Genomic DNA, 13,211 nt, shown 5'->3' with positions numbered 1-13,211 from the left:
ATAACCAGGCGTGAGGGAAAATGATCTGTTTATTACTTTGACAAGCAACCGTCAAACATTTTCCAGGACACATTGGCAAGCATACAAAATCCCAGTTCGATAGATATGGACAAGTACTAGAGACGATGACACCTAGTTTTTTTATTTTGTTGCGTTGTCTTTTAGGACAGTTTAAGGAATCACTTGTTTTACCTTAATGAAACAACGTAGCCATATTTGGTGGGAGGACTGTATGCATGTGCAACCAAAACTCTTTCCATTGAGTCTAACATATCAACTACTTAAGTAAATCAAATTCGAAGGCCGATAACGTTACAGAAGTTCTAATTGGGCACACGAAGGGACGAGGATTAGTCGTTTGAATCTGATAAAACAGTGTTAGAGCAGAAACGAGAAAATAAAATTGGGGAAGGGGAATGTGTACGTTTTAAAAATTTATGCGAAAACATCACGGCTTCTGCATTTCGTAAATGAATAGAAAACTGAGATTTCTAAAAAACGACTGATGAGAGAATTACGGGAAGCTTACGTTGCGCTGATGTGTTTTAAAATGAAGACGGTATTTTCGTTCACAACCCTTGAACCGTTATATAAACAATATAGGCTTATTTCCCACGTCCACTCTTTTCAATAAAACATAAAAGTGTGACTCGTCAAAAATCATTAATAAGAACTAATGCACTCATTCAAGGCAGATCGAGGGTCAGATCGAGGGTGGCGGGTTGTTACCCAGTATGAGAGGAATCCCCCTCCATTCCTAGTCTTTTTGTGTCAAAACGTTAAAATGAATGGAAGAAAACGTTAAGGTATATAAAACAAACAGAGATTCTCCGTAGATCTCTGCCGCAATTAGGCATGGCAATCTTTGTCATTTGTAACTTTCTTCACCTCGTCCTCACCATCTTCCTTCGAGTTCTCCTCCGGTATAGTCACCGTGACGTCAAAGGACTTGGCTGTTGATGGTAACGTGTTGTTGCCATGCTCTGAAGAATCCGCAGTGCGATCTTTTGTGAAAATATCTATAACTGACGGATGGTTAGTTTTTTTCTTGTCCAATTCTCCTACAAATGCCAACAAATAAACGTAAAATTAATGGATAATGAAGCAAGTAACAACAGTCAATACCTAGAAAAGTATTTGTCGGCGAGTAGTAGTTGTTGTACTCTTTGTTGTCTACCCAGAGCGGGAATTCGCTCTGCTTAATGGCGAACGTAGACATATCATCAGCATCGTCTCTCTTCCAAGGCAACTGCATTTCAACAGCCGTCGGCGTGGACGGATGAGCTTCTCCTAGTTAGTTACAAATTGTCCAAGTTAGTATTTCTTCCCGACAAAGACGGCATTTAAAAACGTGAAAAAGTTCAACCAGTCAACATGCAGACCATAACCCACGAAGAAAAAAGAGAGCCGAAACAAGTCCAGAATGACTGAGCAATGCCAATCAGTCTTTCTCGACAGCCAAATCAAAAAAGAAAGTAACGGATAAGCCATTTCGGCAAAGCAATTAGGAAGGGGAAAGGCAGGGTAAAGGGAGATAGATAAAGAAATAATTGAGAGAAAAATTGATACCGTAACCCGATCAAAAACATTATTGGTTGCATAGTGCGTCACACACAGTAATAGAAGGAGCAAGAGAGACAGGAGTGGAGAAAAGTCTAACGAAGGTAATTAATGTGCGTAACAACACCGTCAGATGAGCCCTGACCTTCACCTCCCCAAGAGGAGTTGTCTCTGTAACCCGTTGGCGAACGGGATCCCCGTCGCATTACGTACGGCGAAAGTCTCGTTGTATCCGTCGGCATCCGTAAAACTGTTTGATTTTGTGGTTAAAAAGAAAATACGCAATCGTTGGATGAGCCAGTCAACGTGTTATTGAATTTCTTGTTGCCCAATTTGCTATAGTTATATCAATGTGTCATGGGTCTGTGTTACATATCCATTATTAATTAATGCCCAGCATCCTCCACCTGTTCCGATGTTAGCCTTGTTTTCATCCCTTGTTTTCCGTTTTTCTCTCACGTAATTCCTCTTTCATTTTACCGAGTGACATGACGCGCTTAAGCGATTGTCTCTGTCTTTCCAGCAGGAAGCGCAATCGATGCTGCTGGATTCGGACTTGCTCCAACATGGCCGGAGGGATCCCAGTGGCAGGCTCGGCGTAGCCGAGGATTGGCTTGGATTTGCTGGGAATTTGACGTGATGGTGGTACTGGTGATTTCTTTATTGCCCCTTTACCATTAACTTCGAGTCGTTTATTGCCAGAAACGTCTGAAGGAGGCAGATCTGATGACGTGATGGGCAATAATTCCGGTTGAACAGGCAAATGGGCCAGGGCACTCGCGGCTAACAAGCCGGCCAAAGCCATTTGCTGATTATTGATCAGTTCGGCCATAGCCGACTCGTAGGTGTACAGTACTGGATCGGCTAGTGAGCCATTTTGTTTGAATGTTGATTTGTTCTTCTTTCAACTTAGCGAGTTTCATGTTATAACCCATCCCCAATAATGCCCAAAAATAAAAAATCAACTTACTAGAGGCTTTACGAGCGGTAAACGTGATTCCACCAGCGCCATCACCATCCAAATCTTCCGTGCTTCCAGTAGCTTGTGCTCCAGTGTCATCGGTTGAAATATTCCTCTCCTCCGCCTCGGATACTTCTTTGATTACCGCGTGCAAATAATCTAGCAAGACAAACATGCAAATTATCAGACAGTACAGGTGGACGTGCCCATCCAAATTATTTGGCGACATCGCCTAAGACTATAAGTCTGTGGATATCACGGATATGAAGGCATTGACCGGATACACAAAATTTTGAATAAAAAAAAAAGAAATGTTACCATCGTGTAATTTCTTCTCCAGGCCATTTTCTTTAAGTGTTTTGAACGAAACGGATTTCGAACTATTCCGTGAGCCACCTTCTCCACTTCCGTTGGCATGCGGATCCTTGAAAAATAGTAGAAAGGTGAGTTGTTAATAAAAAAGCCTTGAATATTTTTTTTGTCTTTGATTATTCATACCCTATGGCGCTTAACGCGCTTGGAATGTTGCTTACGCACAGTCTCGCTGACCATCCGGCGGATATGCATATGCATGTTATGATTAACGTGATGAGACGATGACAGGTCTTGGTCGTTGACGGCGTGACGTGAATAGCTAAGTCGGCGGGAACTCTGACGGTGCATAATAGAAAATTTGTTCAAGGTGTTTCCTATGTTTCATTCGCTTAACCAGATTTACCCTTCGATAAGGTTTCCACAGCTCTTCCGAAAGCATGTGATGTACTTTAGCGTCTGAAAGATCACGAGCCGACGGGCTGTAGGCCAATTCACCAATATCTAAATTCCATCCTTGATCCATTTGTGCAATGCTGGCACTGTGTAATTTCAATAGTTCTTTTAGCATTAATTAGTAACAAGAAATATGTGTGAAATAGTTACCTGTTGTTCAAATTATTGGCAGTATAGTTGCGGAAAAGGACAGCCATCGACTCTGAATTGCCACCCGAGAGATTGGATGACGTCGCGTTGCGACGCATAAAGTCCATGGCATCGCGCATCGTCAATTTCGAATACGTTTCCAGGATTTTGGGCTCGTGGGCGGCGTGTTCGCGTATCAAGCATGGACGAATATATTTATTATCGATTTGCTTAAACCTGCCAAGGAAAAAGAAATAGCAATTTGTTTAAACCACCCTCATGCTAGCTGAATAACGTGTTTACTTGTCGCGGATCTTCAAGTTGCCGGTATGACCCAAAATGTCTTCCATTCCGGCCATGGTGTAGTCGACCAACTACGAAAACAAAAAAGGGAATTGGTATTCAGAAAACCCTAACGCACATGAATAATTTAGCTAGCGTCAATGTCCAACCTTTTCATGTAGGCGTTCATTCATCGTTTTTTCGAATTTATTCGCCCGTTTCACTTTTAGGTATTTGACCAGAGGTTTGATGGTAATGCCCTGCAACCAGAATGTAATCTTATATCTTTTTTAGCAGCAAAAAACGTAATTTTGTATACCTGGAAGAAGACCGTGAAGTAGACAACGGAGATGGTGGCCGTGACGAAAAGCGGCTGCTTCTTGACCTTCTTGGGGTCGACGAGTAAAACCAAAGCGAATGCGACGGCACCTCGCAAACCACCGTAGGACATGACGAATTTCTCCACGCGATTCAGCTTATGCAAGCGGAAACGGTTGGCCAACTCCGTTAGCATGATGCAACCTAGTGATCGAGCGGTGTTTAGAAACAAAGAGAGGCAAAGTATTTGAACTTCGAGGTTACCGAGAGCACGGAAGAATGAACAAAACAGGATTGTGAGCAAGATGAAGGCCGTGTTCCAGTCGTGCTGATCGTTGACGGTATTGACGCCCAAGAACATGAAGATGATCGTCTCGGAGCTGCTGCTCAACATTTTCATGGCGTATTTGATGGTCGTGTGCGATTTGGGCGAAATGTTGCCTTCGACGTAGTTCTTCATCGTGATGCCGCAAAACGTGATTCTGTGTGCAAACGAAACATTCTAATCACATCAATCAAATCAAAATATAAACAAACATTACTCACGCGAGGATGCCGGACATGTGGAAGATTTCCGCGTTCAAGTAAGCCAAGTAGCTCATGACGAAGATGAAGATGGGCTCGATAACACGAACGTGATTGGTGAAGCGCGTGACAAAACCAGTAAGGAAGCCCCAGATGACGCCGATCAAGGTGCCACCGATGGCCACCACAAGGAAGGAGGCGAAACCGGATAAAATATCCGTGTATTTGATATTTTCCTGGCCCATACCGACGTAAGCGTCAAACATGTTGTACAACACCTAAAATTGGCACATGCAAGCCAAGCGGAAAATAATATCATTAGACCGCTTTTTCATTGTGGTTAAGTTATTTTTTCCCCACGAAATTCAGATGCGATATGAAAACTGCACCGAATTCCGCGCTCTAATTCCTATAGTTTTCCCCGCTTTTTTACGCTAAAAATCCCCTACTTGAAAGCGATACTCACGACAGTGACGGCATCATTAAGCAAAGACTCTCCAAACACAACAATGTAGAGGACTTCATTGACGTGGATTTCCTCAAAAACAGCGAGTACAGCGACCGGATCGACAGCCGAGATGAGCGCAGAAAAAAGGAACGTATCCAGCAAGGGTAAATCGAATCCGTAGAGTCCAGTCAAACCACAGCCCCATAAAGCCAGCCCTGCAAAAGCAAAAATGGAACCCAAAAATTAAGTGAAAGTGAACAAATCCACGACTGGTGACGCTCTGATAATTACCGATGGAGACCGTGTTCCAGATGGTACCGATAACAGCGAAAAGGAGGATCGTCCCCAAATGATCAAAGAAGAGTCGGTTGGGCATGAAATAGCCCGCGTCCAGGATGATGGGAGGCAACATGTAGAAAAAGAAGGTCGTCGGCGTCAACGGCGAGACGCCGGCGCTGTTCGTGTGGAAGAGCAGTAAACCGATGACGATACCGACGACGATGAGAAGACATGATTCAGGGAAGATGGATGACAATTTCGGTGCCATATGGAAACCTACATTTCAAACAAAATTTTTAGAAAATTAATTCCACGTCCTCGAAACTTACTGCGTACTGAGACAAAATGCCGGAGCAGTCCGTCCCACCAAAAATAATAATAAAAAAAAGAGGTAAATAAAACAAAACAACATCGTGGCACGGACTGGCACGACAACTAATGCAGGTATAATGCGGAAAGCAAGAGGCCATAACACGCGTACTTTGTTTGGAGAAAAAGCACACAATTAATCAAGGTCGAAAATCTTATTCTAAAAACCGGTCCCTTTTTTTTCTTGAATTTCGGTAAACGCATGTGGAGTTTTAAATACGATGAAGAGTATTTGAAGGTGAACAAGATTTTAAGGAAGACCAGGAAGAGTGTGAATGCGAAATTTCCAAGAACAAAAAGACCAACGCAATGTCTTGGGCGGAATATCATACATGGCAATCATGAATTATTTTACCTCTACCTGGAGACCTTGGCAGAGTATTCAAAAAGAAAGGATGTACGGAAAGAAATGTCACGACCGGATTTGGCTGATGCTGTTTCGAAGGGGAACATAAGAAGTAGTTTTCCCTGTTATTCGCAATGTGGTAATGCCCAAGCCTCATTTAGTAGGCTATAGAGAAGAAACAATTTCTCTTTTTCATTTGGGCAACACTTTGAGCGAAACAAAAATAACTTGTTTCTCTTTCGCGTTATCGCCTTTTTGTGGCTGGCATACTTTTTTATGAAAAAAAAACTAAGAAGCAACACGGTCATAATGTTCCAAAAACGTGCGGTCTATCTTCCCTGAAAAACACACAAGTGTGCTTGTCAAGGCTTTTTCTTCCCTTTGTTTGAAGGGAAACATCAAAATGGAATTAAACCGGGCCGATCCAGCTCGTCTCTCTAGTAATTGTATTGAAAAACTTTTACCATTTGATCCCACCCTCATGGGCGTAATGCATCACTCTAACGGATCGATCGCCTGTTTCGCAAGATAATTTACAAGGCCAAAGAAGCAACAGAACTTATTATCTCGCCTATCCATCTGTCGATCTGCGTCACGGATTCAAAAATAAGGAACTGGAAAAAGAGCGCATCCGGACGTTAACATTACAGAGGTCTCATCATCGATCCATGTCGATGTCAACCGACTTTCTCTAGGGAAGAAAAAAAAAGGGATGGCCACTCTAACGTTGGTTCCCTTTTTCTTGCACGCAATGACAACAAGAATGGAAATGCAACCGAAAGAATCATCGGGTCACAGAAAATGTGCAGACTAGGCAAAAAAAAATTTGCCTTGCGGGGTAGGTGACTAACAAAACCGTGTCGAGAGTTCGGCACCCAGGTGCTACTTTTTCCGATTCTTTTCCCACAAGAAATGCAATGAATAAGGTTATGATTACCATATAACGCAAAAATACCCCTCTTAACCTTTCTCCTCTGCAGTAAAATAATAATCTTCTTCATAATCCTCTTTCTTTTTCGCTAGTTTTATGCATACATTCACTTGCTCAATTCCCTTGACCTGTATACCTTGCCGTACAAGCTTCCACTTGTAACGGAAACCTACCGTAAATAGCTGTATTATTAACGCATTTTGAATAATCTCATTAAGCCAGGTCTTCAACTAAATTGTGACCATTGGCGGTTTGGGGTTGGGCCGCGAAAGAGATAGAACACAGCATTTATGCGTGGCATTGTTCTCGTGGATATGCGAATCACGTCCAAAAAAGACATTTTACATATCTTAATTTATACGAGCTTTTGAGGACAAAGAGAGAAAAGAAATAGAAGGGGAACGAAAGGTTCTGAGTTAACTATCCAAAGCTTTGTGCCTTTGCTGAATCGACAACCCATTCCCAGCTTATGAAACAAACAAACGAGAACTAAGAGCTCCTTTAATGTTAACCTGGTGACGTCACGCAGCGAACGAGAGCGGGTAAAGTTGTAGGTCATTCAACCATCTGCCACTGTGCACCGCGCACCAACACACGGTGAAAGGTTTATCGTGTAACGACTCCCGCGTCCGGTAATCATGCAATCGAGGACGGCAGATCCCACACATGCGTTTACTGTGCTTAATTAATCAAAATTTTCCCGGGCTAAAACACTTCTTCATTTAGATGCATTATTATTTTTTTTTTAACAATACGTACCAATTTTAGCTAAACTAGCGCAGAAGATCCACAGGGAGATAATGAAGGGGATCTCGACACGGGCAAACTCCGCTGTAAACACATGAATGCCTTCATGTGCCCCTCCGTGGCCGCCAGCAGTGCCCTGTTCACCAGCAACTCCATGATGACCTCCTGCTTCTCCAAGGTGATCACCGGTCGATACTGAGGGGGACGACACAGCTTCAGCTAGACCTACATATCAATTTCCATGAATATTCTATCCATTGGGGAAACTTTTTAAGTAAAAAATGTCAAAGTTTCGTGCTGAATCACGTTTATCGACCGCTAAGATAACTTTATATTTGAATCCTTATTTGACACAGATACTTTTCCTTGTTAGATTTGAGGGTTTTCACAATGACTGTTCTTAATGAAACTAGCAAATAGTATCCTAGTAGCCTAGGGTTTTTCCAATGAGGAAGTATTGCACCAGCACTGAATTTTACTACAATTTGACTTCCTTGAATGTCTGAAGTGACTCACATCCTGATATGTTACCCTGTACACGAGCTGATCATTTAATATTTTGAAAGCTATATAGTACCTGATCTATCTTCAGCATGATGAACAGAAGACGGTAAAGTGACAACACCAGCTGGAGATCCAATGGGGCTGTCCACATACTGAATGGTTGAGTGTCCATGCAAAGGAACTTCGCTCAGTGCAGTTGTGTTATGAGCTAGCTCGCTGGCCAAAACAAACAGCACTAACAACACCAATGTCCGTCTGGTACCCATAATCGAGTGGCTGCTATTTCGTTGTTTCACAATTTCCAAAACGTTCATGTAGAGCTTGCTATGTGCGTAGAGTAAAAGAGTTATCCGATGAACACGTCAGAACATTGTTCCAGATGACACTGGAAAGAGAAATGTACAACGGAAGCTTTATAAGAGAAGACTTTCTGTCAAAGCATTTTCCGCTAGGGAGATAGGGAAGGACCGACTTTGAAAACAGTCGGGCAAAAAAAAACTATTAGAACCTTCCGCTGAAAGTTGAGAAACTCGACTGACAACATGCGGCCTCGGATTTTCTTTGACGTCAACGGCTATCCTTTCCTTTACCTCAAGCTTCGTCTGCTTCGGGGAAAAAGAAAAACAAAACAAGTGAGCGTCCACACGCGTTTTTTTCAGCAAAACCTTGGGTGAGGAGGTGCCGTTGTGTCCATCTCGATCACGGATTGGCTGCTTAGAGGGTACTAGGACCCCACGATTATATGAAATGAAGATGGAAGAGTATAAATATTCATGGGCGGAGACACCCACACAGAGTGGAATAACAACTTTTCGTCATTGAAATTTATGTAGAATAGAATGATTTTAAAAGAATTGTTGAGAGAGAAATTAGTTTCGGTCTGAACCTACTCAACCAAGAAACATCGAAAAATTTGAGTTTCCCGAGATGTAGGGCACCAACTTTCCTTGTCATTGTTTCAAAAGTTGATATTTTAAAATAAGAAAAAAGCCTGGGTGCGCTGCGACATCGTGATAACTACTTTGTCACGGTCTGCCGTGTTGCATTCAGATCACTCATCAGTAAGCTCTGTCTAGATAATGTTAATTTCCGATTTTCCGCAGGAACGTCCTAGTGTCGCCAGGCTTACTAAATTTAATCCTTTTTCATGTGATATCACGTAATTCGATTCTTTTGCAAAGTTATTGTGATTTTGGGCGTCGCTCATTTTTAACAACTGGCGTAACTTGTAAAGTAGCACTCAAATTTACCCTTACGTGAAACCGCAGAAATCTAGTTCCATAGGGTGATCTTTACTGTTTTAGATAGTCTTTCGTTTCCAGACACGGTTCAGAATCATTCTAAAGACGGAGTAATCGAAGCTTAACCCTTTTTGTTGGTATTATTAACAAGTCTCGAAATTCATGACGTTACGTCTAATCAATTATTACAATTTATTAATTAACTAGATAAGAATAGCTTCAATCAATCTCTTTGACTCAATAAATTTTGCTTTAAAACAAGGTGGCGAAATTATTGATGACCGTTGGCGAAGAAATCTACGAGGAATGCATTTTTCTGTCCAAAACGTTCATGTACGCATGAATAGATGACGTCCGAATTAGGTACTTCGTTCATATTCATGAAAAAATTTCCTCCGTCAATCACGGCTGCTTTTTGAATTGTTAAGTCAATCGTGATTTTTTTAGAAAATGATTCGCTATTCTGACGAAGTGGAAACCAACTTCAATTTGTAGTCCGAGCGGAATAATATGAATAATCGTTTTACTAAAGCTCATTTCACGTTTGTGATGCAATTACTTGCGATGCTCGTCTTGTGTAAGGTTGAAAATCACTTATGGGACTGTATAAGTAATTTTAAACCCACAATTGAGATTAAATCTATTCGCATATTTTTGCTTGCAGAACTCCAAAACATCCATCACTTTTATCAAACTGCGTCAGAATCATTCAACGTCACGTTAACATTTGAATTACAATTTTTTTAGCCGTCACTTTTAGTTATGGTCTTAAACGAATGAATGAAACAGCAAGTCATTCCCATAAAAAAACTCGTACTTTCTTTTATTGCACGAAACGGAGATTCGTTTTTTGCAGTTTCAAGTACTAAAAGAAAAACCCTGAAAGCCTAAACGATAACCCCGATATCAAATTTTTGAAAGACGGAAAAGACCTTCAGTGCGGCTGCTAGAAAGGGTAATCAAATACATCACTTATTTGCAGATTATGACTTGTACCAACGGGATTTTGATCTTGGAACGAGACTTCCGGTAAAACGTAGTCATCCGCCATTCTCGTGAAAGTCTCCGTGATAGTCGAGAATGTATTTATTTTTTTGTCTGAAGAACAAAGGAAAACTGAACCGCTACTTCTTGGCGTCAGGCAAAAGACACAGATGTAAACAATAACCTTTCTGGTATTATGATCAAATTTTTTTTTCTTATCAAATATCTGGTGTCGATTGCTGGACTCTGTGCTGTAACCAAGAGGTAGTTCAGTTCGCGAATAGCAAGATTTTACATCCATCCTTGATACTGGAGACATAGAAAAATTGCTCTCGCGGTTTGTTATTGCAGCCGATTTGCGTTACCAGAGACATCTAGAGACATTCGACACGAACGTCAGTGGAACGCTGAAAAATAATCATTATCCACCGCTTTCATGGAGTGTCTTGCTATTATATCGTTATGAGTAGCCAAAAATGAAAGAAGAAGACGCCGATTATTTTGTTTTCTAATTGTGGGGAGGTCAAGGCGATGAAAAGGACCTACACATCTCGATATTATCCTATACAACACGCTTTATTGATGAAGAATCGTGGGACAAAAAAGTCTGGCCAATAGCCTGAAAGGAAAGTGCCTTTCACCTTAGGATCCAGATAGCCCAATTCCCATTTCTGTTCGATGTAACAATACGGATTCCGTGAGTGCCATATAGGCCTAAATAAGTAGCACGATTGCCAACGGCATGGTAAGTGTTTCGACTACAAACGCAGAAGACAATTTTCTAAAAATAAAATGCTAACGCAATTGAAAGGTGTGCGAAGCCGGCGCACATTTAATCGCAAAGGCTATTTAGAAAAGGAAGCTTGACAGGTCTATATTTAATCGTGATTATGACGTTCCGTCGCGATTCCCCATCACGCCACTTAAGGTATTGAAGTTGCTAAGCAACCATGTTCTAAGAAAACTGCAGCAATACTGACATGCGCGATGTTATCGGTTTTAAGAACATGCGTTTAAAACGAAAACAAAACTGGTTCTTCAATAAGCAGAGAAAAAAAAACAATTCTCCGAATATCGATGAAATAACTAGACATGGCAAGCATCAAAACCTACAACCACATTCCCGTTTTGTCACGTAGCACCTAATTTCACTTGCTCTCCAATGGAGGCAATTTCATTGCATCGTAAAAATAAAAGCAACAATTTTGACTGGATTTTTTACGATCACTTTCGACTTTACGAGCTATTATACCTGGAATGTTTTTTGTGTCTGCCACAGTAGGTGTCGCCACCTTCCACAACAATCAAAATAGCAAATGAACTTTCCAACACATTTCCAACAGAATTGCCAAGATAACTTCAAACGATTGCAATATATCCTAGCTAATACAATGCTGAATTTGTCAACGTATTGACTACAACTAACTAAATCGATAGCCATTTCGTGATGACTTACCTAGTCATGATGTTGGGGTTTCATCACTGATCTTCCTGTCACTGGCACCTGTTCCATCATTTTCCGAAAGTAGACCGGAGAGTTGTTCGGACTTGGTAAACAGTCATCCACATCCGCCAATAAAGCAGCATATGTTTGCCTAGCACACCGACATCACTCAATAAGGAGAACAAAACGATATGCCCGGTTTCCTAGCGATTTATAGAACGCAATTGTCGACTGCTTCTATCACTAAAAGCGCGCGCATGTCAGATAGATGTCGCAAATAGCATTGTATTCCGGAAGTGACAAAATGTTTATTGAGGTTGCAATAATTGTACAATATGTGATGACAGGCACATTGGATTCATGATTTTACAGAAGGAAACATAAAATCTTGATTTAAAAAGACCTGTAATCCTGCAAAATAATTATTGATACATGTTATTGCAACACACAACATTAAAACTTCAATTACTGACGGCTTTTATGATTACTTCACGTTAACTATTTAAAGTTTTATCGATTACTGGGCCGCATAACAGTTGCGGTGGGGAGAGGTTTAAACCCTTGATAAATTTTCGATTACATCAACCTCAGTCTGTACGCTATGTATTGGTTTTGTAAAATTATCATAGCCTCGTTTGCTATAGTAATTATACAATTCGTTCACTAAGGGATTGTGAATTCCGTTTCCCAATAAAGGCACAGTCCATCAACTACTGGACACCGTCAATTTCAGATTGGACGAGGTTTACGCACGCAGCACGGAATAGTGGAACAGCACGCATTTTATTATTGACGAAACATACGCTACTACGGCACCCAAACAAATCCGATAATCATTCGGTAGGTAAAAGGGAAATTCATTTGAATTCTATGCGTTATTCTTCCGTTCTGTTTCATAAATATCCAAATTACTGTAAAATGCCAAGGAAAGCAAGGAAAGCAAACTACTTTGGTTTCTAATGAAACGTTTCGGCTATTAAAGCCAACAAACAGGTTTCAGTTGCATCAAAAGACCTGATCTGTATCCAAAATTTCACGGTGGATTGCTATTGGAATTAGTAATCTAATGGAGAATAGTTGTAAAGAAATGAAACGATTTTTTTTTGCGTTAGGAGAGAGCTTTGTTGCATGCAAAGACGTTATCGTCAAACGCAGTCGCTTGTGGTGCAGTGATCTATCAAACGCACGTGCCAAGAGAACATCTGTTATAGATTCAGGCTTTTAGCTAATTGGGCGTACTTTCGTTCCCTGTTGGGAAATTTTTTTTGGGTCAAATTCAGACCTATGCTTCAACCTAATGAACGTCAAGGTTTATTTGGAGGGGAAATTAGTTATAATTGGAGCTAGAGTAAAACTAGATTAGGAATGACTTATT

The 13,211-nt window shown here is 41.1% G+C and overlaps 1 protein-coding gene across 4 annotated transcripts; it reads right to left on the bottom strand.

The window, feature by feature from the left end:
* Positions 1–13: 13 nt before the first annotated feature.
* Positions 14–12,009, bottom strand: LOC130700223 (sodium/hydrogen exchanger 3-like). 4 transcript variants are annotated; one of them, XM_059496629.1, is made up of 18 exons: positions 11,845–12,009; positions 8,241–8,552; positions 7,676–7,888; positions 5,283–5,546; positions 5,010–5,206; positions 4,565–4,821; positions 4,283–4,500; positions 4,020–4,222; positions 3,871–3,960; positions 3,722–3,792; positions 3,440–3,655; positions 3,240–3,375; positions 3,020–3,172; positions 2,840–2,945; positions 2,531–2,680; positions 2,041–2,424; positions 1,126–1,290; positions 14–1,061 (listed from the first exon to the last, which is right to left on the bottom strand). In XM_059496629.1, exons 2-18 carry the CDS (start codon positions 8,479–8,481, stop codon positions 850–852), a joined length of 3,276 nt encoding a protein of 1,091 aa, XP_059352612.1. In that variant the 5' UTR covers positions 8,482–8,552; positions 11,845–12,009; the 3' UTR covers positions 14–849. The 4 variants fall into 4 exon arrangements, with proteins under 4 accessions (XP_059352612.1, XP_059352613.1, XP_059352614.1 ...); XM_059496630.1 differs by lacking the exon at positions 11,845–12,009 and adding an exon at positions 8,676–8,694; XM_059496631.1 differs by lacking the exons at positions 2,041–2,424; positions 11,845–12,009 and adding an exon at positions 1,706–1,810 and having other exon boundaries at positions 8,241–8,766.
* Between the last annotated feature and the right edge of the window lie 1,202 nt (positions 12,010–13,211).

Source organism: Daphnia carinata, chromosome 8 (genome assembly GCF_022539665.2).
Source record: "Daphnia carinata strain CSIRO-1 chromosome 8, CSIRO_AGI_Dcar_HiC_V3, whole genome shotgun sequence".
Lineage (NCBI taxonomy): Eukaryota > Metazoa > Arthropoda > Branchiopoda > Diplostraca > Daphniidae > Daphnia > Daphnia carinata.
The sequence above is the reverse complement of the archived record's forward strand: the minus strand, read 5'-3'. Positions and strand labels throughout refer to the sequence as shown.